This window comes from Callorhinchus milii, unplaced genomic scaffold, assembly GCF_018977255.1.
Source record: "Callorhinchus milii isolate IMCB2004 unplaced genomic scaffold, IMCB_Cmil_1.0 Scaffold19, whole genome shotgun sequence".
NCBI lineage: Eukaryota > Metazoa > Chordata > Chondrichthyes > Chimaeriformes > Callorhinchidae > Callorhinchus > Callorhinchus milii.
Window position 1 is genome coordinate 11,698,964 of NW_024704760.1, and position 26,467 is coordinate 11,725,430.

Consider the following 26,467-nt stretch of genomic DNA (forward strand, 5'->3'; position numbering starts at 1 on the left):
GAATTTATAATTAACAAACAGCAAGCTGATATTTTGTATCCACATATGAATACATGTGTTTATGGGACAGTTTGATAGCATCTGGAGATACACAATTTTAAATTATGCATTTAAATGTTAAATCGGTGGCAAACTTAATTACAACATATTTATGGAAGAATAGGTCTGGCTCACGTCTTTCTGAATTTAATTTCCCACATCCCATATACCTATAATAATCCTTGGATTTGATCTAGCGTCTTATCACGTTTTCTCAAGTTCTCAAAGTGGAATGTACTGTAAAGTGGAATGTGACTATGTTATGTGGGCGAAATATTATTTCTACAGTAGTCTAACATCCAGCTGCATAACAAAAGATTTGAAAGTACTTACGGGAACAACAGTGAACTCAACTTCATCTGAGATGTGGAGCTGAAGACTATCCATGATCTCACTGAAGTGGAAAAACATGCGGGCATCACGATCTACACATTTAATGAAACCAAATCCATCCCTCATGGCTGCAATCACACCCTACAGGGCCAAAAAAACATGTAAATACAAAGCAGAAACAGAAGGAAAAAATATTTAGCAATAATAACTACTTTTAAAACTGCGGTGGATGAGTATTTGAGGAGGACGGGTTTATAGGTTTATGGGGAAAGGGCTGGGGAGTGGGATTGATATTAATTGCTCAAATCAAAGAGCCGACACAGACTCGATGGGCCGAATGGCCTCTTTTTATGCTGTCCAATTCTATGATTCTACAATTCTACTTTTATACAGAGTGTTTCACATCGGGAGGACATCCCAAGATGTTTAATACTGGCTTGGCACCCGAGCTGGGGATGGGCGTTGAGGGGTATGGAGCAGAAAAACATGATCAGAGGTATGTCTTGAGATGGAAAGAGGTGAGGGTGTGAGTCAGAGGTACTACAGAATGGTGTTCAAGAGAATAAGGGCCTTGGAGCAAACCCACTGAGAAAAGGGAACAGCGGGCTTTGTTGGATTTGAGGAGGTCACATAGGTAGGGTGGGGAAAAAGAGATGAGAACAAGAATCTTGAACTTGATCCATTAGATGAGGCAGTGAAGCCGGTTAAGGATGGGGGTGGTTGGCTCGCAGAACCCAATGCAGAAAACTGCAGCTTTGGGGATAGTCAAGCCTGCGCATAAGCGCATGGATGACAGTCTCAGCGTCTGGAGGGGAGTGGTAGTGGCTGAGGCAGGCAATATTTAGGAGGTGGGGGAAAGCTGAGAGGATCAGAGCACATGTGACATTTAAAAGACAATTGGGAGTGAAACAAGACAGTAAATGTTACGTAGCATCTCTGCCAGGTGGAGTGTGCATCTATGCAGATTAATGCTGTCAAGATTTACAGAAATCCTGTACACATTCCACAGGTTTCCAGGCACCTTCTGCAATTTGTACTTAGTTTTATTACCCCAGATGAATTGAATCATATCCAATTTTAGCACCTTTCTCCTTGCTTCAAGTCCAGTTCCTCAGAATGCTGCCTCTTTCTCTGAAACCACCTCTGAAGTGAAAACACTTACTTCCCTGACACTATGACCTTGCCTGAGTCTACTGGTATCTAGTCAGTTATACAGCAGTTAAGGTATTACATCCTTCAAAGAATTGGATTAGGGCATGGTGCAATCAATTTACCATTTCTCTGCTTTCTCCAGTCAACTCAAAAGAATCCGGGACGATTTCAATGTTTGTAGCACGCTCCAGCTTGTCCCGCCGATCAGTGGAGATGTTAAACCTGACATGGTCACTTTCTAGAAGGGTCACTTTGGATCTGGTGTCTTTATCTCCAAAGGGAAGTTCTTTGGAAATTGCAAAGTTCACTTTAATGCGGCCGGGCAAAGGGTCAGTCTGCAAAACACAAACAAGTGTAGCCGTTCAGAGCTTTATATAAGCAAATGGTTAGAAACCACTATATGCACACAGCATAGATCTTGACCAAAACAAATAGTCAAAGATAAAAATAATTTCATCCATTCAGTGAATGCAATGTCAGATTTGCTAACATTACAAATAGGTGCATTCATCCCTAGTATTATTCTTCAGAAACCACAAGTGGAATTCAAAATCTGATTCATGTGAAGATACACTACATGTCATTTTGAGTTAAATTGAATACTTAAAAAAAATTCTTACAACATGCATTTCGCCCACAAAATAGACAATTCACTTTACAGTATATTTTGTGAAGTGATTTGAGACGGCTCCAAGACATGATATATATCAAATGCAAACATTATTATTACATACAATGGGAAAATTCTATGAGCAAGTCACTTTGCAGCTAGAGGCATTTCTCACCAGCTGATAGATGCAATAATCGCAATTCAAATTAATTAGGATAACGGGGTCTAAAACACAATGTTCAGAACGTAAGACACAGGCAGTGAGCACCGACACTAACAGGTCACAGCAACACTTTGCAGGTCAGAATGAAGCATTTCCAGTTACTGTCAGGAACAGCTGTATACGCCACAGTAAAGTGGGAATGAGAGTGCACACAGCTGATCCAAATTGGCCCAATTTAAGTTCAATTGCAGAACCTGTTCAAATGACATCATTGCACTTGAAATATTTTAATATTCTTTTTACAAGCACAAAAGTTTTTTTTCCCCCAAAAGTTGTCCAAGGATTGGTCAATTAGGAACCCTTCTGAATTGAGACGGTTCAATAGCTTACTTGGGGAAAGAACAGATCTGCAACAGAACAACGTGCAATTTCACTATTTTTGTAAACATGCCCAGCAATTACAGGTTTCAAAGAAGGAAGCTAAATCAATGGTAATTTGGGTGATTTGAGGCATATCTATATCTGTCCACACAGGACAGCACTTGCCTTCCCCGATCAAAATAATAATCCTTGCATTTGATACAGCCTTATCATGTCTTCAAGACGTCTCAAAGTGTTTCACAAAACATACTGTAAAGTGAATTGACTGTATATTGTGGCCAGTAAAGATAGCCACTTAGTTGATGGATCATAAAATCTTACCCACCTAAAATTTGGTGGGTGAAAAAGAGAGCAACCCAGTTGGTCTATGGCAGACCATTCCACTATAGATCAAATAAATATGGGGAAACAATCATCAAAATCTTACCTGGGTTTTACTTGTTACTTTTGGAATAATTTTGGTGACAACTCCTTCAAACAGTTCAATGCTCACATCTTCAAATATTACGGTTCCTTGTGGCAAAAGTTTCACATCAGTGGCGACTTCTTTTCCCTAGAAAGAGAAACATAAGTTGCCAGGATGCTCCCTCAAACCTCACTGTCTGATCAACTGAACTTGCACACACAGTAGATGAGGGAAAAGGAATTAATGTTGACTTCTTTTCAGATGTATCTTCCTTGCCTACGTGGAAGCATTTTACCTTTGCTCAATAGCCATCAAGAAAGCCACACAAAACTCAATATCCCAACCATTGTTTGAATTGCTCACCAGAGCCGTCACCATTAACCAGCTGGCTGACTGAAAGCAACATGTTTTAGTGAAGTCAGCAGCGACGTGACATTGAACATTGTCCAGCGATGATTATCATAACTTGATCAATCTCAATTTTGGACTCAAATCGCTCCATTACAACAGGGAGCAACTGCAATACTAACACTATATCTTCTGTGCAAAGAGAATACAAAATGAAATGTCACATTGCATATTTAGGTGGTTGTCAGACCCAGCTATTTTTTGGACAGCTGATCACAACAAAACTGGGAGGGGTATCAGTAACACCCCTCGGATCTCTTAAGAGCCTCTGTGCTTAGAGAACCACTAAGCTGATATATTGTACTGCTCTCATTATATGGCTCTTCAGAGGATTTCTCCTTGCACATTACCAAGCTATTTCAGGGATTTTGATGCTAGCCCGGTTCAAGGAATAGAACTGAACTTTGGCACTGAAACTCTTTGCTTCTCCCCCACCTCGTTGGCTTTGACACACCTTCTGGATTCCATTTGTGTCCAATGACTGAAATTATCCCCCCATAGATATGGTTAAACTAAACTACTTACATTTCTTTCCTTAATTGTAAATTCCACGTCATCTCCTGGCTGCAGGGTTTCCAGGTTTCCTTTAAACTCACTATAATGGAAGAAGATCTCTTTCACAAGGTCACCTCTTTCAATAAATCCAAATGCTTCCTAGAAGACAGTTGAGAGTTTACATTAAATACATCACTTTCTGTGCAAGAAGTTTCAAACATTGAATCAGTGGCAACAAAACAAGGTGAGAAGCAGAATCTCCTTACAGCTGAGGTGATTTCGAGGCAACATGCTTGCTACTGAGAGTCAGAATCTAGTGAGCTTTCTGTAAACTCAATAGTCCAGTTCCTAAGTCAGGCACGTCCACAGTATTGCAAACCATTGCTATTTTCAAACCAGTCAGCCTGGCTCACCAGCAGGACTTGGAGGGGCAGACTAGGCACTGAGAGCAGGGATTCTTCTCACTCAGCTCCTGTGAACCCCGCAAGCCAAAGCCCCAAAGGGCAGGGTGATCCTAGCTGGAAAAGCCGTGGGAAGCACTTAATGGCAAGTTGTGAGGCCTTAGTTGACTCAAGTCCAGCAGTCCCCCAACTTACACTATGGCGTGCCTACAACTCCCTGGAATTAGGCAAGCAGAGGGTGTCCCTCCAGGGAGCTCCCCTCTAGGAAGAGTTCACTTTGCATTCCATTCAGGGATATTTCTATGGTTAGGTGCCATACATACATGAAACTCAGTCCAATGTGGCTATTGATAAGCATAGTGATGGATTTCTGCATGTGTCAGACACCACCACCAAAAACAAGTGCTGCTAATATAAGTCTGCATCATACCCATAAAAATCATGATCCATACTTAAGCTGTTCATCTCCAAATTCATATTACCAGTGACATTGAAATTTTCCACTTTACACTTCAACTCAAGAGTGTATATATAGCAACATATTAAATGACAGATTTCAAAACACTGTGCAGTGTCCAATGGCCGAGTAAGTTTATCCAGCAATCAGCTGATCCACAAATAACAGGAAAGTCCCAGGTTTGATCTCTAGTCTGGGCTGAGTTCCCCGATAATAATCTGGATTACAGAAAGGGTTTAAAACTGTTCCCAACTGCGTATGTGTGAGTTTGTGAGTTTGAGCGAGTGAGTACATGTGTGCGCATTAATGTGGTGTGTGTGTGTGTGTGTGTGTGTGTGTGTGAATATGGTGTGTGAGTGGGTGCGAGCGTGTGTATGAATGTGGTGTGTGTGTTTGGTTAGTTAACATTGCTTCAAATTAAACAACGTGTCTGTTTTAACCGGCTTCCACTGTACATTACATTTCTAATGTGTATTATGCTTCATTAAGACAAGAGTAATAGTTGAGACGATTGAAAGAAAAGTACTTACTTTCATGGCACAAACTACACCCTGACACCGTCCTGGTTTCTTCTTCACGAGTAAAATGTTGTGAGCATTTACAGCACCAGTGCTAACAAACAAAAGAGCAAGGTTAATGCCACTCATTTACTATAAATGATCAGCAGCTCGTGTCCTCTCACGCACTAGACTCTGTGACCCCATCACTCCCACCCTCGCCCGACCCCATCACTCCCACCCTCGCCCGATTCCACTGGCTCCCCATCCCCCAGAGGATTGAATTCAAGATCCTCGTCCTCACTTTTAAGGCCATCCGTGGCCTTGTCCCCTCCTACATCTCTGATCTGGTGACTCCCTGCCAACCTGCCCACTCCCTCCGTTCATCGGGCTCCGGTCTGCTCCATGTCTCCCGTCCTACCATCGGTGGCCGGGCTTTCAGCTTCTCTGCCCTTACAATCTGGAACTCCATCCCACGGTCCCTTGGCCTAGTTTCCTCTCTTGCCTCCTTCAAGGCCGGTCTCAAGACCCTTCTCTTTGATCGTGCCTTCAGTCGCCCTCCCACCTCTCTGCCTTCCCTCACCCCTACCCCACCCCGCCCCCATGCTTAGGCCCTGACACCTGACTGTTCAGCGCTTTGGGACGTCCTCCCGATGTGAAAGGCGCTCTATAAATGTAATTTTGTTGTAGTAGTACAATAAGACAACCACTCTGTGGAAGTAAAGTGTGTAAGTGTTAATATCCTCTCCAGAGGTTTTCACTATTTTTATTATTATAATACAGCGCCAAGTTAGTGACACACTAAACGTAGTTTTTCCAATGAGCCTACATTTACAGGGAGGAGGGTTGAAGCTATTCCAACTAATTTCACAGGCATCGTTATAGCCAGAGGAGACCTTGAAATCCAGGTCTCAGAGGTTAATCAGGACCTGATACAACCTACGATCGATCCTGCCCAGTTTTTACCGAGTAAATCAGAGAGCTGTGTGCAAGTAGACTGGAGTGCATTTAATGAATGAGTTATGCAATGTCATTTCAAATTCTATATTTGTTTAACGTTCAAATACAATTCTGTTAATGTTAATCCTTTCATTCGGCATAGCACATTATCAAGTCATCAAGACATCTCAAAGAACTTCAAAGGATTTTACTACGAATTGTAGTGATTGTATGTTTAGTCCAGAATGAAGGTAGGTGTACTTCACTTCTAGTTAGCCTGGTATCCACACTAGTCCCACTCTATAAGTGACACAACTCTACATTGAAAGGTGCCTTAACAGGGGCTCTCCTCCAGTTTCTAATTCCATCCAGGGTTGTCATAGTAACAGGAGGAGGCCATTCAGTCCCTCAAGCCTGTTCCGCCATTCCATTCGATTATTTGTACCACAACTTCAATTACCCGCCCCTTGCTCCATTGCCCTTGATATCCTGACCTAACAAATATCTATCCACCTCAGTCTTGAAAATTTGAATTTCAAGGCAGATTGAAGGGATTCAAGCAGTTCGAGCTGGGAGCAAAGTTCAGTAGCAACCATGTGTTTCAGGATTTTTCGTAACAAGGGAAGACTGGAGATGGACTGGCAGTTGAAGAGTCATTGGATTTCGAGAAGAGGATGGAGGAGGCTTGAGGATAACTATTGAGGAGATGATTGGTGGTGAAGCACAAAGGATAAGCACCAACACATTCTCATGAGCTCCGAGATACAATAAAAACATAGGAGAGCATTCGCTTACGCAGTAGACACTATACTTTAATAGTAAACCCCTTGAGACTTCCTCCGGACATGAAACGTGTTATATTAAATGCAAGGATTACTTTTGGTTCATCAATCTTCCACTCCCATTTCTGCACCTTTTCTATGCCAAGGATCAAACCTCTTGAAAACCAAAGCAGAACACCGCTGATGCCAGATTTTAGAACTTTCAAGGCGACTTTACCTACTGACTCAACATGACCCATACATGGCAGGCGAGGCCTTAATTATCTGGTTGCTGACCAACCTGCTTACCTTTATACAGTGGTGAGTTTGCATTCAGACTAAAAACAGCACATGGGAGGCAGGCAATCCAAACCATGCTTTTGTGGCAGGTGGAAACGAGAATCCCACAATTAAAGTGCATAACTACTGTGGTTGAAGTATGTTTCTCAATTACATTTTCAAGACACAGGCCAACAATTTGTTCTCACCAAGTTGAGTGGTATTGGAATGCAGTAAAGAGGGTTCCCAAAATGATAGTTCAATTCTGTGAAACTTCTACAATATATTTGGGAAGACTTCTGCCTAAAAGCCATACATCCTATATGCTAACAGTGGTCAGCAGAGCTTCAAACCATTGCCTCGCAAGTGAGAGAATCTGGGTTGATTCCTGGGCAGGGCAAAACATTGGCCAAGTTTCCTTACTCTATGCCTGATTACCTAACAGTAAGTAGGAACCCGGTTGTTAGTCGATTGCGGATCGCTTTTCTGTGGGTAATAATCCCTTCAAAAATAATAATATGGTACTCAATCCACGACTGTTTGTGGAACACTGCGAGCGCAATTGTCTGCCATGTTTCGCCCACAAAATATACAGTTAATTCACTTTGCAGTATATTCAGTGAAGTGCTTTGAGAAGTTTGGAGGTATGATAAGGCGCTATATCAAATGCAATGATTATTATTATTAGGGTTCTTTTCACTGGCTGTACAGATCATTATTCTTCATGAATTTCAGCATTTCTAATAGGTTTTATTGATTTTCTAGACATGTTAAATCCGGTCAGTAAATTGTGTTGATACAGTACTAATGTTGTAGCAGCACTACATAACTTCAACCCAGTCCTTTCAATCCTCAAGGTATGCAGCAATACAATAAAATTACATTTGTACAGCACCTTTCACATCGGGAGGATGTCCAAAGGTGCTGGACAGTCAGTGTTTCAGACCTGAGGGTCGGGATTGGGGAGGGTAGAGAGCAGAGGGGGGGAAGCGAGGTGATTGAAAGCACGTTCGAAGAGGAGGGCCTCGAGGTGGGTCTTGAAGGAGGCAAGGGAGGGGGTGAGACAGAGGGACTGCAGGATGGAGTTCCAGAGGATGGGGGCAAAGTGGCAGAAGGCCCGCCACCAATACAATATTACAATTGCATAGCACCTTTCACATCAGGAGGATGCCCCAAGGTGCTGGACATTCAGAGATTTGGACCCGAGTTGGGGGCCGGGATCGGGGAAGGGCGGTGGGGGAGGCAGGGGTAGGAGGGTGGCCGAAGGCTCAGTTGAAGAGGGTTTTGAGAAGCGCCTCGAAGCAGGCAAGGAATGGAGCAAGGTGAAAGGAATGTGGGGTGGAGTTCCATGGGGTGCGGGCAGAGAGGCTGAAGGCCTGGCTGCCGATGTTGGAGCAGGTCAATTATTAAATAAATAAGTGTTTTAAGAAAATGCCACCTCAAACATATTTTAGGAACATTAAAAGCCTCAGGAATTTTGCAGTAATATTGCTTGGAGCATTTGTATATAGCTCATTCGTAGTCTGTAAAATATAAAGTGAGAATTTTAGAAAAGAAATGGCCATACGTACTGTTTATTTGTTTCCATGGAGAAAGATACTTTATCTCCCGTTTCAAGCTGGACGTTTCCTTCAACATCTTCAGGTGTGTATGTCAGATAAAATACTTCCTAAACCATGGGAGGAAAAAAAAGGCTTAGATTTACGTTCTTCCTTGGTTCAATTATATGCTTATAAATTCCAACAGCTTTACAATAGATTTCATGCCTCTAATGGTGTGCAAATGTTCTTTGAAGACAAAGATAAGAAATTATGATCGAGTCTCAAAAGTTATTCAGCCAATTGTAATAAATGCAGTGATACCAATTGTGAAGTTATGTCTATAAATGACTAACAGCCATTTGCAAAAGACTTGAGCAATGACCTGTCTGTCTGAAGCAAGATTCTGCAGAGTTCTACAACGGAAATGGAATGATTTTGGGAGCCATCATGGAAAGTTAAAAGAATGCTGATAATGCCTTTCAAATTAAAGTTTAATGGGACAAATAAATGTTAAAACCACAATGGTAAAAGTTGTATTTACGTGTGTTGTTTGACCCGCAATTGTCTTTTCTACCCCACATCCATTCCATGATCTGCTCTGCCTTCCCCACCTCCACAACATTGCCCGGCTCTGCCGCTGTCTCACACGCAGGCTGCCGAGACCCTCATAAACACATTCATAACATTCAGGCTCGACTATGCAAACTCCCTTATTGTCAGGCTCCCCAACTCTTCCCTCCGCAAGCTGCAGATCATCCAGAACTCTGCAGCTCGCGTCCTCACCTGCACCAGGCTCCATGACCCCCATTACCCCCACTCGGCTCCCGATCCTCTAGAGTATAGAGTTCAAAATCCTCATCCTTGTCTTCAAAGCCCTCCGCAGGTTTGCTCCTTCCTATTTCTGTGATCCCACACAGACCTGTCCACTCGCTTTGCTCAGCAGACTCCAGCCTGCCCCGCCATTGGAAGTCGGGCCTTCAGTCTCTCTGCCCCCACCCCTTTGGTACTCCACCCCATAGTCCCTTTGCCTTGTTCCCTCCCTTGCCTCCTTTAAGACCATCCTGTCGACCGCACATTTGGCCACCCTCGTACCCCAACTCTCGACCCCTCCTGATCCCTATACCCTGCTCGGGTCCAAGTACCTGACTATCCAGTGCCTTGGGATGTCCTCCTGATGTGAAAGGAGCTATATACATGTAAATTCTTATTGAAGATCACTTCCTTTGAACTAAATTTTAAAATGGCTAAGGCTACAATTATTTTTGCTATGAAAAGTTTCCCCATACTGTGCCAATTGCCTGATCATCACCCAAATGATGTCATTGTTTAAGTAGTCAATAGGGCAAAAACATACAGTTCATGTCACTAATCGCCCCCTGCATTGGCATTACATGAGTTGACAAATATCTGGAGCTTACTATATGGCAAAACTAAAGGTATAAAAATAAATACTTTCTCATACAACACATTAAATTACCCAGCCAGAACTGAACTTTCCCCTGCAAATCCTTGTCCCCATAAACACACTTTTTACTATCAGAAGTAACCAAAGCAAGTGTAAGAAGGGATGGGTTCCAGTCACTGTTGAAAGCAAGGATGTTTCACTATTTAAATAATTAATCGAAGGAAATAAAACCATGTACAACAAATCAAGGTTACTCTAGTTTCAAAAATTCTCAGAAAGTCCTTTTCATTTCAAATTAGTTTAATAAAAAACATTGCATACTCCTACATGGTAGTATCAATCCAGCTTTTCTCTCAAATCTGTACTTAGTTAGAAGCACCAACTAACAAAGCCGCCAAAAGAGATGCAACTTCACAATTCCATTCAACCTCCATGCGAGTTTTCCCTGCTGGAGAGATATTTTCCACCCTCAGTTTAAGGTTACCCAAACCTCTTTTTATAGGAGGTGATGAGACAAGATAAGTCCAAAGAGTGTGGGTCCAAATTGCCATAGGCGTATCCATGCAACAAATGTATTTCCAGGAAAGAACTGTATGAGTGTGGGTAGAAACCTTGCTGAATACAAATCTAAATGGATTTTTTGAGATCACCCTGTTCCTAATTTGTACTTCACAGGATTCACTACAATGTATAGTGAATAGTTTATAGGTGAATACAGTAGCTAACTTGTGAACAGCGAAGTCCCAGAAGCAGTTTATGAAGTGAATAACCAATTTTCCGTGGGGAATTTTTGGCCAAGACACCAGGGAAAAAAAATCCCTAATTTTGAGTAGGGCTTTAACAAACAAACTGGCCCTAGGTTTAGTGACACTTAGGACAAGTCCTGGATTTAATAACAAGCATAGCACCTTTCACATTGGGTGGACGTCTTAAAAGCACTTCACAAGATATGCTATAAGGTGAGGTGGCTGTGCATTTTGACGGCAAAAGCAGCAGTCGATTTGTACACAGCAATGTTCCACAAACAGCCATCTAGTGAGTGACCAATTTTATTTGGGGGACTGTTGGCCAGAATACCAGGAGAAATTCCTTTCTCTTTTCGAATAGTGCAATGGGATATTTAACATCCACCTGAACAGGCAGACAGGGCCTCGATTTAACATCTCATCCGGAGGAGTGTATTTACGGTGCTCGAAGATGCTGTTCGGAGTGAAGTTATTGTTTTGCACAGAGAGGGTGAAAGACTGGGAGTGTAGCCAGGGACAGTGTGTGGTATATTAAGCAACTAGTGTAGCTAGGGATAGTGTGGAGTATATTACACAAAGAGAATGGTTGTAAACCGATCTGCATCGGAGGGAAAAGTCCAATCCCACAGGTTTAACGTCTCATCTGATGGAAGGCACTCCAACAATGCCACACACCCAGCACCTGCATTGTGAGCTCAAAGTCCTGATGTACCCACAATTTTCTGATTCCGAGGCAAGACTGCTACCTACTGAGCCAGGCTGACACCTAGCCATGTAGTGAGTGTCCAGTGTAGATTGTACAAAACAAGAAAAGCCTGTTTTTTTTTTGCCTGCTGTTACAAAAAGAACACAACAGAAGAGCCATACACAGGAGCTCACAAACAACAAGTTAGGTATTTGGTCCAGGGAAGAATTAACTTTGCAAGGACAATAACAGAGAATAACCAAGTAATAACCAAGCGAGTAATAACCAAGTTTGTTCATCTTGTTCCACATAGCTTGCACCACGTACATAGACAAATCTGCACCCTGGAATTCCAAGATCAAACAAAATATTGCAATTAGAGAAAACTATTGTTTAGTGGCTATTTTGCAAAAGCCCTGTTTGTCAACATTTCAGTACTTCAAGATGCTACCCCACGTAAAGGGTACTATTTAAATTCAATTAACTGTAGATTTTTGTAGTACTTCATTGTGCTCTTTGACATTGAAGTGGCACTTGAAGCAGCTTCTCCTCTCAGAACTTGTCTATTATAAATGACTACTTATCTTAGACACCTCCATCCCAGATGACCCATGCTTCACAATATAAACTACCCACCAGTTGGGTACATTGGGACTTATTTTACCAAATAAATGAAAACTCCCACCGTAATCATTTTAGCAAGCTCATAATTCATTAGAAGATATCGGAACAGTTTTCAGTGTGAGTAGATTACAAGAGATTACAAGAAATATCCTTGCTTCCATTAATTCACTGACAATAATTTAGGCTAAGATTCAAATAGTTTTGAGATCAGTTGGAAAATACACAATATGAGATATGAGGTGTTCCCTCATTTAATGATTGCTTTACTATGGAAGATCATATAGATATTTGATATTGGCTGTGACATCCCCAATGATTTCTTCCATTAGACTGCTGGAATGTTTTCATTTTATACTAGAACCCAATTATAACTTTGATTATAATGGGGTCTGATGTGCAGTAACCAGGAACTGGACAGAATGGACAACCTGATAACATGAATTTAGCCAAATTTCATATGTTCACTGATATTATGATGTAGATGTGATGAGTAGAGAATACATCTAATTTTAAGGCTGCCTGGGATTTAATGGACTTCCAACTGCCACCTTATAAACGGGTTCTACTGTTTATAAATGTTCACTAAGAAATTGCTAAATCTAGGAAAAGTTCTGACCTGCAGGTTCAAATTATTAAATGTCCTATAAGAATTTATCCTTTTTTTAATAAATTGGCGAGGTGGCAGTGTGGTTCTCATCTCCCAGTCCCCACTCGACCTATCGCCTCACTCCTCCAGAACCTTTTCCTCTAACATCCCTCCAACCTTTCCCTCAAAATCCTCCTTTTCTATCGTCCCCAAAAACCCTCCCCCGCCTTCCTCTCTGACATCTCCACCCTCCTATCTTCCCTCTCCCTCTGCTCTGAACACCTCCTCATCCTCGACGACTTCAACCTGCACTTCACCCCCTTCCTACTGTCTCCTCTGGCTTCTCCTGTCCTAATCTCTCCCTCCACATCCATGGCCACCCACTCAACCTGGTGATTACCCAGGGACTCAGCAACTCAGAACTCACCATCACCAACAAAGCCATCTCGGACCATTACTTCATCTCCCTTAACTCCTTAATCCCTCTCCCCACCACCACCCCCAACCCACATCATCTCCTACCGCTCTTAGAAAGAAATCTCTCTCCCCCCCACCCCATTGTCTTAGAGTCACCTGAACTCCTCCCACTCTGGGCTTCCTCCCGCAATGACCTAGTCTCCTCGGTCACTCTCATCCACAACTCCCTCGCCCCCACTCCGATTCCCTTGCTTCCCTCACTGCCCAAGCCGTCTTCTACTCATGGAAGTCACCCTGGTACACCAGCCATCGCCACTTACTTAAGGCTCAGGTACGTGCCGCTGAATGCACCTGGCTCAAATCAACTACAACTTGCACTTATATAGCGCCCTCCACGCAGGGTAGCGTCTCAGAGCGCTTTAAGGTTTTCAGGCGGGACTTGAAAAAGGGGAGAAAGGGGGCAAGGTACTGAGGGAGAGTGTTCCAGAGTTTCAGGGCATAGTGGCTGAAAGCACAACCTCCGATGGTGGGGTGGAGGGTGCAAGGGACGAGCAGGAGGCCAGTGTTAGTCGAACGGAGGCTCCGTGTGTTGGACTGGGGAGTGAGGAAGTCAGAGAGGTAGGGAGGTGCCAGAGAGTGAAGGGATTTGAACATAAGTGTGAGGATCTTGAAGTCAATCCATTTGGTGATGGGAAGGCAGTGGAGCCTGGCCAGAACTCCTACTTATCAGTCCATCGGCAGATTTGGCTGGACCTTATCAAATCTTACCGCTCCGGCCTCTGCTAAAACATTCTTCTACTTCAAGACAATCTTGGATGCCAAGGACAACCCTAGGCTCCTCTTCTCCATCACCAACCAGCTCCTCCACCCTCCCTCTCACACCTCACCCATCCTCATCTCCAACACCAACCTCAAGGAGATGCTGGACTTCCTCAAAGCCAAAGTCGAGGGGATCCCCTCAGCTGCCTCTGCCCTTCCAACCACTACCCCCTCCCCATCTCCCCCTCAAACCCCGGCCACTAGCCATTGCTCCCTCCACACTTCGAAGCTGTCTCCCCTCCTCTCTCATTGCCACTATAAACCACAAGAAACTCGACCCCATCCCTATCCCTCTCCGCTCCACCTTCTCACAGGCACTCTATCCACTGGCACTGTTTCCACCCTTCTAAAACAGCCGTCATCACACCTATCCTTTAAAAACCCTCCCTGCTCTCAAATTATCAACCCATCTCCAACCTTCCTTTCCAAGGTCCTGGAACGAGTCGTTGCTTCCCAGCTTTTCTCCTTCCTCTCCCGCCACTCCCTTCATGAACTCCTCCATTCGGGTTTCCGTGCCGCCTACAGCACAATTTTGGTCAAAGTGACAAATGACATTTTGTCCATCTGCAACCAGGGCTCCCTCTACCTCCTCGTCCTCACTGCTGCCTTTGATACCATTGGCCACTCTATCCTCCTCCATCTTTGCTCTCACTTCAACCTTCATGGTTCTGTCCTTGACTGGTTGAGATCCTACCTCTCACAACGTCTACACTTCATCTCCACAAATGGCTTCTCCTCCAGGCCCCACACAGTCTCATGTGGAGCTTCTCAGGGCTCTGTCCTTGGTCCCCTCCTTTTCAATATCTATATGCTCCCTCTTGGTGACATCATCTGCAGACATGGGGTCAATTTCCACATGTATGTGGATCACATCCAAATCTACCTCTTGCCTCCACCCTCAACTCCAGGACCCACTGCTGTCCTGACAGAATATCTGTCAGACATCAAGCCTGGAAGAGAGCAAACTTTCTACAGTTGAACATCAACAAGACCGAGACACTCCTGATTGGCTCCCCTCAGCGCCTCCTCACCTCAGGCGCTGACAGCATCACCATCTAAGGATGCTCACTCCACCTTGCTAAGCCAGTCCGGAACCTCGGGGTCACCCTTCACCCCCCTCCTCTCGATTCCCAGCTCGGGTCCGAAACACTGACTGTCCAGTGCCTTGAGACATCCTCCCGACTAAAAGGCGCTATATAAATGTAATTTTGTTGTTGTGGAGGGAGAAGTCTCCTTGGCCTGAAAGACGATTGTGCCTAAACTGCTGATCATCATATCTATGAAAGGATAATTTTACAGCAGAAGTACAAGGTAGTGAGGACACCCAAAGGTTGAAGACCAACTTAGTTATTGCACAGCTTTGTTTTTATAGCTCTGGTGTCCTGTGGACCTGTGCTAACAAGAAGCGTGATACTCCCAGCTTTTGGCACCAACTACCTGCTTCTCACATGCTTATTATAAAAACGTCCATCCAGGTTTTCAGGTCACCGGTCAATTCCTGTATATGTATATGGCTAGCAGCACTTCCCATGTGCTGTGCACAGGAAGTTCAGCTAACACCACAAAGGAAACAACATCAGTGATGCTTCTTGCATATAAGATGTAGGAAGCAACACCAGTGGTAACTTGACAACCCGGAAGTCTGCCATTTCTCATATTTCACTTAATGTAGCCTCAGATATTGGACCTATAACTGTGTTGTCCTGGCAAGGCGATGAGTCTTTGGAAGAACAAATGTCAAATGATCATGGATTTACCCTCTTTCGCCCCCTTCTTGCAGAGTTTTAGAACCTTGTCCACTGACAATTGCACAAAAAGGAATGGCTTCCATATAGCAGAAGAGCCTTTTTTTTAAAAAAAAATGTTTTCATTCACATCAGTCTTCAAACTTTGAAACCTACTGGTTGGACCATAATGGCCGTATCCGGTCCTGGCCCATTTGCGTGGGGTTCAGTTTATCATTCTGGACTTCAGTTTACCATTCTGCAGGAATCCAGCCTTCAATCATTTTGACTCGTTTTTGCTCAAGCTTCTTTGCAAGCAGATGTGGAGCAGCCTTGACCATATTTGTGATGGTTCTTCCAAACAGCCACTCTGCACTTCATCCACTGAATGATTTGTTGAAAACTTGCACAAGATCTGACGGATTGGATTAAGTTGCGATGGCTCTGATCAATGCTATTGGGACTTGACAGAGAACCATTTATGGAACCTCAATGTGGATAGGAAGCCAAAATTGTTCACTGATCTGAGCAAGAGCAATCATGCTTAGATCAAACTTATTATCTGGCCCAAAAATATAAAATGAAGGAAGTTCAGTAATGAAGAGAAGTGCTAGTATTACCAGAAATCCCATTTACTATCAGGCAAGATTTGTTTCTCACTCATCTAGAGAAGAATCATATCAACTTAAATGCTCGAAAACCTTTTAATGAACTGAATACAAGACCTTGGTAGTCGGCATCAAATTCCCACAAGGCAAGAAAAGCCTGCTGTGCCTATCAGGATATCAAGCATCTCTTCAGGTCTAAAGATGCAAAGCAGGCCTCTTAAGCAATCTTTTCAAAGGACATTTAAAATAGATCTCTGTGAGAGACCCTTCCAGATACTGACTTCTACTGGATCCCTTCCAAACAGATTTGTTGGGAGTGCCCCTTTCTATGCGTGGGTCGGGAGGGGGAAGTGAAGAGAACAACATTATTAGGCCAAGAGAGGAACTTTGAAAATCATCAGTGAAAACTCACTGCTTAAAAAGGAAAGATTTTAGGCGTGGATGAAGCATTCACAGCATGGTCAATATTTGACAGGAATCATCTCAGTATAAGACAATAAATTGAAAGATACTTCGGCCAGACCGAATACCTTCTCCAAAGTATGTAGCCATGTCTTTCAACAGCAAATTTTAGATTTTCACTGAAAATCTCTGTATTGGATATTTTCATAGAAAAAGACCCCATTTTAAAAAGCAACACCCTGGAGCTTATTGACTATAGATCTGCAGTGGTGTGAGTAAGATGCTGACGTCTTTGCCTGATTAGTAGTCTACAAGTTTTCCAGGCACAAGATAAGTATATGAATTAAACAAAAACAAAAAAGGCAATCCTTCAAATGCTTAATGTCAAGCACAGCAAGTACTGGAAACCTCAACTGTGGGTCAATTTCTGCAATGTAGAAGAACTCTCTACAACTCATATAATGAAACAGATCAGTCTTAAAAACTAATAGCTTGAAACTTGGGACCCTTTAAAAGTCATACAGATATCTAGAATCACAGTACCACTAAAGCAAGGCTTATTCTACCATCCAGGAGTTGTTTTTTTTATATATAAAAAGAGGCTAAACTAACCAGTTAGGCCAAAAGAAAGAAACAAATAGTTATTGGGGTATGGTATTTATTTTTATGGGGCGGGAGTTCCTACACTATGGGAGCCATGCGATTTAAAAAGACAACCTGGCTGCCATGTACACATGCAAGGCAAAATCCAAGTGTCTCTATATGGGTGACCCAACCTGAAGATCATTACCTGCAAAGACGAAATCAAATCTTACCCCATTGCGTTCATAGCACACACTGCCTGAAGTCTGACCAGGAGATGACGGTTTCAGCCCAGATTTGTTCTCAAGGTTAAAAGGTGCAGCAGAGACAACCTGGACATACCATGACATAACAAAGAACAGTGTCAAGAGGGTAAACAAAGGCTTTCCAGGGGTTGAAAATTCCAGTTGTCCAAGGCCCAGGGCTTAGTATTTTAGGGATTAGACCATCAGAAAATATTCTTCCATTTTCTTATGGATGGGTGAGGAGACTGCACAATCTTCTACTGTTATAGCACCAGATTCCTGCCACTAAGTGTCTTATTTATATAGCACACTTATATAGTAGCAGTAATATGGCATCAAAACAGTAGTGGTCAGACCTGGAACAGTCCAAGGTCCCAAAAATATAGCTAGTGATAGTTCCTAAACCACAACACTCAACTTTTTTTTCAACCCCTGATTTCCTGATCATCTCATGAGATGGCAAAACAATAATTAAACTCTTACAAGGCCAGTGACTGCCAGGAAACACATCACTGTAGCACCAACAGTAAGAAACTTGCAGGTGCTGTGCTATTACAAAAAGGTAGGTTACATACCTTTAGGTATAGTTTTCCCTCATTCCTGAAATAAAGTTGTCCTCCACATACCATGGGGTGGGGGGGGGGGGGGGGAATAAGGCAATCCAATAGGGTTATCACTAGATGCTGCCCCTTTAAGAGATGTGTCAAGCCCCTTTCATACATCCTAAAGGTATAAGGTATTCCTGTCTTCTCTTGCCTTTCCTCTCCTCTTGAAAAGTCTACGAAGACATCTACCATAAATGTATGTCATGTATGTCAGGTAATCCAGAAAAGAAATAAACCTTTTGACTAATTCATAAAACTATGATCAACTTTTTTAAAAAAACACAATTAAACGTGATACTGAACCTTTGGAATAATGCACAAAAAAACAGGTACTGACTATTGGGCGACGTTTCAATTAGTACAAAGGGGAACTTTGGAGAACCCTAAATAGACACTTTCATTGTCCTTCACACACAATGTGTCATCCCCCCATAAAACCTTAAGAGGTAAAGACATTAGAAGGCCCTAAGCTATTTGAAACCAATGCGAAAAGGTTTAACCAATGCCCGTACCCATTAGCAATACACTATCAAATTATATATAGTGAAAATGGAAGATTGTACCATGCGACCCTGAACAAAACATTATCATCCCACCCCCAATTAAAGCTGTTGCAGAATGATCCACACATGCTTCGTATTCCACAAGCTGGTAATAACAAGAAATAAGATAACTATTCTCTATTAGCCATTTTAACTTTTACTTTTCTGGAAAATATGAAATCAACACTTGCTCTCTCTGCCCAGAGAAGCACTATTCATGTTTCAGAAAGCCACCTTGATTTGAATTTTATGTATACCTGCCCAAAGTTTTGGAATGCATCGCTGAAAACCAACTTTGTTCATACCTCTCCCTCCACTCCCTATTTGAACCCCTCCAGTCCATTTTCGCACTGCTCACAGCACAAAGACAGCGCCCGTCAATGTAGCAATTGATGTTCCCTCTCTCTGTGACCAAGGCTCCCTCTGCCTCCTCATTCTCCCTGACCTTTCCACAGTTGATCACGTCATTCTCCTCTACCATCTCTACACTCTCAACCACCTTAGTGGAACCGCACCCGCATGGTTTGAGTCCTACTTAACTAACCACCAACAATACAACTCGGCAAATGATTTTTCCTTCTGTTCCCACGCAGTCATCTGCAGGATACCCCAAGGCTCCACGCTTGGTTCTCTTCTTTTCATCATCTACATACTCTTTCTCTCAGCGAAGTCACCCACAGACACGGGGTCCACTTCCACGTGTATGCAGATAACACCCAAATCTATTCCCCCTCCGCAAGCTGCGACTCCCAGTCTGCTGATGTCCTGACAGCTTGTTTTGACGGACATCAAGGCCTGGATGAGCTCAAATTTCCTGCAGCTGAATTGTGGCAAGTCAGAAGCCATATTCTTTGGGCCCTGTCAACGTCTTGTCTCCTGCGGGTCTGAACTCCTTAACCTCCCCAGGGTCTCCCTCAGACTCACTGAACCTGTGCGCAACTTAGGTGTCAGTTTCGATCCCCAGTTTTCCTTTCTGCCCCACATCCGTTCTCTGACCAGGATCACTTTCTTCCACATCACCCACCTCTGCCTGTACCTCACAACCAAAGCAGCCAAATCCCTCATCCAAGCCTTTGTCATTTTCGGATAGACTATTCCAATGCCCTCGTTGCTGGGCTCCCCAACTCCACCATACACAAAATTCAACTAATCCAGAACTTCACCTCCGGATACTCACTCACACAAAACCCTGTACACCCATCACACCAGTCTTTCCCAGGCTGCACTGGCTCCCAATTACTGAGTGGATCAACTTCAAGATCCTCTCACTTCTTTTCAAATCCCTTCATGCCCTTGCACCTCCCTACCTATCTGATTTGCTTACCCCCCCTCACTCCACCACCCGTTACCTCCACTTGGCCGGCTCTGGCCTCCTGTTCATCCCTCGTCCACTCCAACATCGGTGGCCGAGCCTTTAGCCATTATGCCCCCAAAATCTGGAACTCTCTCCCTCAATCCCTCCATCTTGCCCCCTCCCGTCTAAATTACTTCCTTTTTGATCATGCTTACAGTCACCTTTCTGGTTCTGACCCTCTGGCTCGGGGTCAGATTCCACCACTATCAAGTACTCTGGGACACTAATCCGTGTAAAGGGCGCTATATAAATGCAAGTTGTTGTTATATAAACTTGATTTATGCTGAAATAAGAGGTACAAATTCTGACATAAAGCCAATGAAATTCAGACAACAGTTTTAACTCAGGTTGTGACTAAGCAGAGGTCTGCTCAGATCCAGATGATTCTGTACAAACATGCTTCTCATTCCCCGGCGGATGCCAAAAAACCATGAAAACTGCACTATTCTGAGGGTGCTCTAGAGGTGAAGTACCATAACTAAGCTATAGTGGCCTATATGGCCACTGTTACTCTGTGATCCTTGCATACATTCAGACACTGACCCACATTCCCAATTTAAACCGACTGATGGAAGCACAAAATACAGGTTCTAGACATTATACATCACAATGGAACAAAGTTCCACACCGTCTTCTAAATCATACACGTAAAACTACAGCGATTGTACACATAGAAGGAAACTACCCTGGCAACAAATGCAATGAGTAGTGGATTCTTTCAAACCTAAATTGACCTCAATCGCTCCTTTTCAAAACACAATCAGGAGAGGAGCATACCACAATCTCCTCCCTTCTGGGAAGCAAAGGACACTCTTCACTGTTCGTTGAACTCTAATGGAAGCTAAATAAGCAATTAGAATTAGCCTGACTCCATTTTGTCACCTTTCCAATGACCCTGGATATTTAAAAACCTGAGGTCCACCTAAACAACTATCAGAGAACGCCAATTCAACAAGAGTTATTTGTGAAGAGCTCATGTACCATGCGGATGGTAATTACATAATTTGGCAGCCAAACGACTAGCCGTACTAGCTGTAGCTGTAGTACACAAGGCCTTCACAAATGACTCGTTGAATTCATATTCTCGACTATGGCTTCTGGATTCGTACTTAAAATTCCACAACCAAAAAAAATCACTCAATCCACGACTGTTTGTGGGACATTACTGTTCGCAATTGGCTGCCAGGTTTTGCCCACAAAATATACAGTCAAATTCACTTTTCATCTGGCCCACCTGCCCTCCATAACCCATTACATTTCCGGGCTGGAAACACAAAAATATTGCTTATACGACCAGTGGACGTTTCTCAATTAGGGCATCCGGCCCTCAGCGGCCAAAAGATCGGATCCCCCCTGGTACGGTATTAAATGCCAACTTACACGGATGGGAGGTGGTGGTAGTGGGGGGGGGGGGGAAGAGAAAGAGAGGGGAAAGAGAAATATGTACCAGGAAACACCCAGTGAAACACCCAAGCAAACTATGCGCTTATCAAAGTTACGGATATGACTTATCTATCTAACTTTTGTGCTGTGGACATTACTTCTTCCTCTGACTTGCTCTCTCACTTGCAAAATCAACTCTACAGGTTTCCCAACCCATCCACATTTTCCCCCATTAAACCTCAGGCCATAAAAAATAGTGCCTCTTTTAGTCAATGGGTGAATCACTAAACCTGGATTTCCTCCATACTCCATTTCCTCCATGTGTGTAAGAAGAACAAAGAAAGAAAATTAAAGAAATAAAAAGGAAGAGAGAACAAAAGAGAAAAATATAAACAATGTAGATCTAAAAGCATAAAATAACCCTTTCGTGATATTAAAGGCAAATGATTAGACCTTTCATAACCTAGTCCACATCATGCCTGGGGAGGGGCAAAGCCCCATTATCAGGTCTAATGCTCACAAGCCAGTGTTCATACAGAAGCATGCTGTCCGTCTACTCCTCGCACTTGTCTACAAATCTCTTCACACCCTGGCACCGTCCTATGTTTTTGATGTGCTTTTTCCCCACTCCACTTGCTGCCTCCGGACTCCTGCTTGTACCTCATGTTCTCCGTTCCACCACCGGTGGATGCGCTTTCAGCCACTATGCTCCGAAGCTTTGGAACTCTCTCTCCCCCAATGTCTCCACCTTGCCCCCTCCTTCCCCTCTTTTAGATCTTAACTGAAGACTTCCTCTTCGACCATGCTTATGGTCACCTCTTGCCTCCGACACTGTTAAGAGCTTCAAGACTCTGCCCGGTGTGAAGGGCACTATATAAATGCAAGTTGTTGTTGTTGTCTACCGAGAGTCAACAAAATTACAGGCCATATCTGAGTACCAACCCAAAGTTGGGCTGTGAAAGTACATATACGTTATGTAGTATACCTTGACTTTTTCTAAGATACATCCAGATTATAAAGGCAGTTTGAACCTCTAGCCAGTTAAAAGGTCTCTGGACAGTCTTAGTCAGGAAATCTTATGCTAGACTGAGTAAAGAATCATGCTAATGAAAGTGTAAAAACCTTCTTTTTCTTAATGGGGATTATGTATTACTGGAAAGGTACCACAGCAAAATGAAAACAAGCCTGGTTTAAAATACTCAACTTTTACTAGTCCAGCTCCTAAGAGATGAGCCAATGAGCAGAGTTCATTAACACTTGCATGCAATTCTTTCATTAATCTTGTATCTTCAGGCTAGAGAAAGAGCCTAAACCAGTCTCAAAGTTTAGTCACAACACATCTTCCAATAAGTGTCAGAAACTAGAACAGGCTCTACATGACCAAAAGTTCCTACCATTAACAGGGAGGTTCCAGAATAGTCAGCTCTCAAGTTGTTGTGGAAGAGTCTCCAGTGCTGTTAAGTCCTTACTGATGTCACCAACACTTGCGCAAGTTATTTTTTGCGTGTGACATCTGAAACTCTTTGAGACCCTTCCTCCTCCTTCACCATCCACAACCCAAGTTCTTCTAATGCAAGCATTGCAGCGCTCAAGATGGAAGCATTTGGCTTGCCAATGATTTTGCGATTGCCATATAAGCAGAACTAGTCTATTGTGTCTGTACAACCTCAGTCTTGTACAGTTTTGGTCCATTGACAATTCACCTGGCCAGTCAAGTCCAAAGCACCTAGAGCTTCGTGTTCCCCAAAAGGCGTTTTGAATTTCAGCTTACATTTACATGATGCAATCTTCAATAATGAAGCACTGATGCTGGTGCATATTGGATTCCCACACAGTATTTGAGCCAGTGCATCAACAGCATAACTTCTCAATGTTTCTTCTCCAATTGTGTCTTGCAGTGAAGTGAAGGAAAGGGAAAATGTGGGTGCAGATTTGGTAAGGTTTTTTCCTTAACCATGCTGGTTATAGTTGCATCCACTATCATGAGTTTCCAGTTCAAGTTGAAATGCTCTCCTTTTGGACTTTCCATAGAATTTGAGAAGAATGTGAAGTTGTGAACAGTCACAAGGCACCTTAAATATAGGAAAGCTCTTTGTTGCCATGTTATTACTATGTTGCAAGTCTTCGCATACAACTAGGGCTTTTCACAGTAGCTGATGCTCTCAAATTTGAAAGCAAGTCAAAAATAGAAAACAGAAAAAGTTTACGAGAAGTCCTGCAAACATAACTGAGAGGAGAAACAGCAAAGTGGGCGAAGATTTATGTAACATGATGCAAGAAGGGAACACATGATGCAGGACATAAAATACATGTCCTTAAAGCTTACCTTTATCTAGTCATCGCAGCTCGAGGCCTGTACAGTGGCTCCAATTTGACATGCAACTGGTACTTGTAAAAGTTGTCCCCGAGAGTATAAGATTAGGAAGGATACACAAGATAAACTTAACAAATAAGGCTACCTCTGATACTGTCAGTTCTGTCACCCAATCCTGCAGTTTCTTTACCTTGCGCAACATATTTTTTAAGACCTTTCCCAAACGTCTGAGCAGAATTTGTTCAGCTTGCATGATGTTTGCAGCCTATAACACAAGCTAATGATCAAAGCTGGTGACTGGCTAAGCCTGCTTCAAAACATATCCAGTTCTGAATATCGGTGAAAGTGAAATTACAGTGGAGCAACTAAAGCAGAGTCTCAAAATTAGACCAACCCCTAACAGATGAGAATCTCTTCAGCATGTGGATAGTGCAAAAAGGTGATCTATGAAAGGGGCAAGCATCCAAAATAAAATATCCCTTGTGGAATTGGTCTAAAGGGCTACCAATGGTACGTGGAGGAGAAAGAATTTAAATCACTACCCCCCACCCCCCACTCATCAATTAATACTCATCCAATCTTGCAAAGTAAAAGCAATTCTGACAGTTTTCAAAAACCTGTTTTACACTTTAAGGCATTTCACACCAAAACACTGAGTTAATGGATTAAGAATTCTACTCGAATTTGAGCTGCATTGTAATGCAACAGACAGTGCATTGAAACATTGCAATCAATACTATAATTTCACAGAATAGCCACTAAATATTTTATGGTAAGAGCGCCAACTTGGCAAGTTATCACGAGGGGTTCGGTCCAAAATTGTTTGCAGATCTATGAAGAAGCAGTGCATATGGAGACCAATACCTGTCCAGTGATCCTCTCTTCGGGTAAGATTTCAGGCTTCACCTTCAAAAGTTTCACAGCAATCGGTTTCCCAGTCCGTCTGTCAGAAGATACTTCAAACTCCACATCATCTATAGAGACAGAGATCATAAAGGTAACTCGTTGTGCATAGTGCAGTCTTTACTTTTTTTTTTACTCGAGAGGTTATTTGAATACAACATTTTAAATATAGCACAATTTGTGTGATAGATATCTCAAAGCACTTGACAAACAATGTCAGGGAAGCTAAATTAAAACAATGTTAAAACAAAGAAGGGTCAAAATTGTTTTGGGAAGGAGGGAAATAAATAAGTCAAGGCTGAAAGAAAATTTCCAAGTGCAGAGCACTCAGCCACAAATGATGGGAGCAAAGGAAGTTAGGCAGTAACCAATGTAGCAGATTTGGAAAAGCAAAGAGTATTGCCTGGAGAAAATTACACGGGTAAGTATGGGTGAAATTGCAAAGGGACTGAGACCAAGATAAGGATCCTTAAACTCTATCCTCGGATGTCCTCATAGCCAATGGAGTTGGGCGAGGATGAAGGAGTAATTTGCATGCAAAGCCTAGTACAGGGGAGAATCAGGCTGTCGGTTGAAGGTTCTGGAGTGAAACTGGGAAGACCAGCAGAAAGAACATTGAAAAAATATCCTTGAGATGACATATGCATAGTTAAGGGTACGAGCAGCATTGGGGTAAAGTAAGGACATAACTGACAATGTTCCAGAGGTGGTTATAATAATAATATTTGATATAGCGTTTGAGATACAGCGTCATCTACAAGACGTCTCAAAGCGCTTCACAGAATATACTGTAGAGTGAATTGACTGTACATTTTGTGGGTGAAATGCAGAAGCCGACTGTGCGCAACAGTGTCCCACAAACAGTCGTGGATTGAGTGACCAAATTATTCTTTTTTGTGGGGATTATTATCCCTGGAAAAGCGATCTTCCAATCGACTAACAACCGGGTTCCACTCACTGCTAGATAAACAGAGGCGTGAGGAGTAAGGAAACTTGCCCAATATTTCGCCCTGCTGGGAATAGAACCCAGGTCGCTCGCTTGCAAGGTGAATGCTCTAACCACTGAGCTACAGGGCTCCAGATGATAGGGAAAAACAAGGCGACTTCAATCTTTAATGATCAGCTGCATCTCATCTAGTTATTTGATAGCCAGGCAGCAAGTCAAAATAATTAAGTATAGTGGCAGCGTTTGGCATCAATGTACAAAATAATCCTTACGTTTGATATTGCACCTATCACATCACGATGACTTCTTAAAATTTTACAGGATATACAGTTAAATGCTATGTATTTTTAGGTAAGCTTTGCAGTCAATTTTGCACACAGCCATGGAGAATACCCAATTTTATTTAGGGGACTGTTGGCCAGGACACTGGGAGAAACTCCACGTCAGGAAATTGACTATTTCCGTGTTTTTTTTTAAAAAATTCGGCAAAAATGGCTAACTTTTGGGCCCCTGTCATATCAATTTTTGAATGCTGCAATTTTGCCAATTATCTTGTGCTAAATTTAACAGGTTTGCGCTTTTGTCAAGATTTGCATATCAATTGTGACCAGTTGACGCAGAAACTGGATTTTTTGTAGTTGCCAATCCTGTTTTGTATAACAATCTTTGCATTTTGATATAGAGCCTTACCACGTCTTTGAGACGGCCCCAAGGG

The 26,467-nt window shown here is 42.8% G+C and overlaps 1 protein-coding gene across 1 annotated transcript in view; it reads right to left on the reverse strand.

Moving 5' to 3' along the window:
* LOC103183886 (cold shock domain containing E1, RNA-binding) overlaps positions 1-26,467 on the reverse strand; it is an 84,674-nt gene that overhangs the window by 32,384 nt on the left and 25,823 nt on the right. Inside the window, 8 exon segments of the mRNA XM_007901626.2 lie at positions 373-513; positions 1,647-1,859; positions 3,106-3,231; positions 4,018-4,146; positions 5,376-5,457; positions 8,893-8,990; positions 17,694-17,792; positions 24,768-24,877. Coding sequence (XP_007899817.2) covers positions 373-513; positions 1,647-1,859; positions 3,106-3,231; positions 4,018-4,146; positions 5,376-5,457; positions 8,893-8,990; positions 17,694-17,792; positions 24,768-24,877 — 998 coding nt within the window.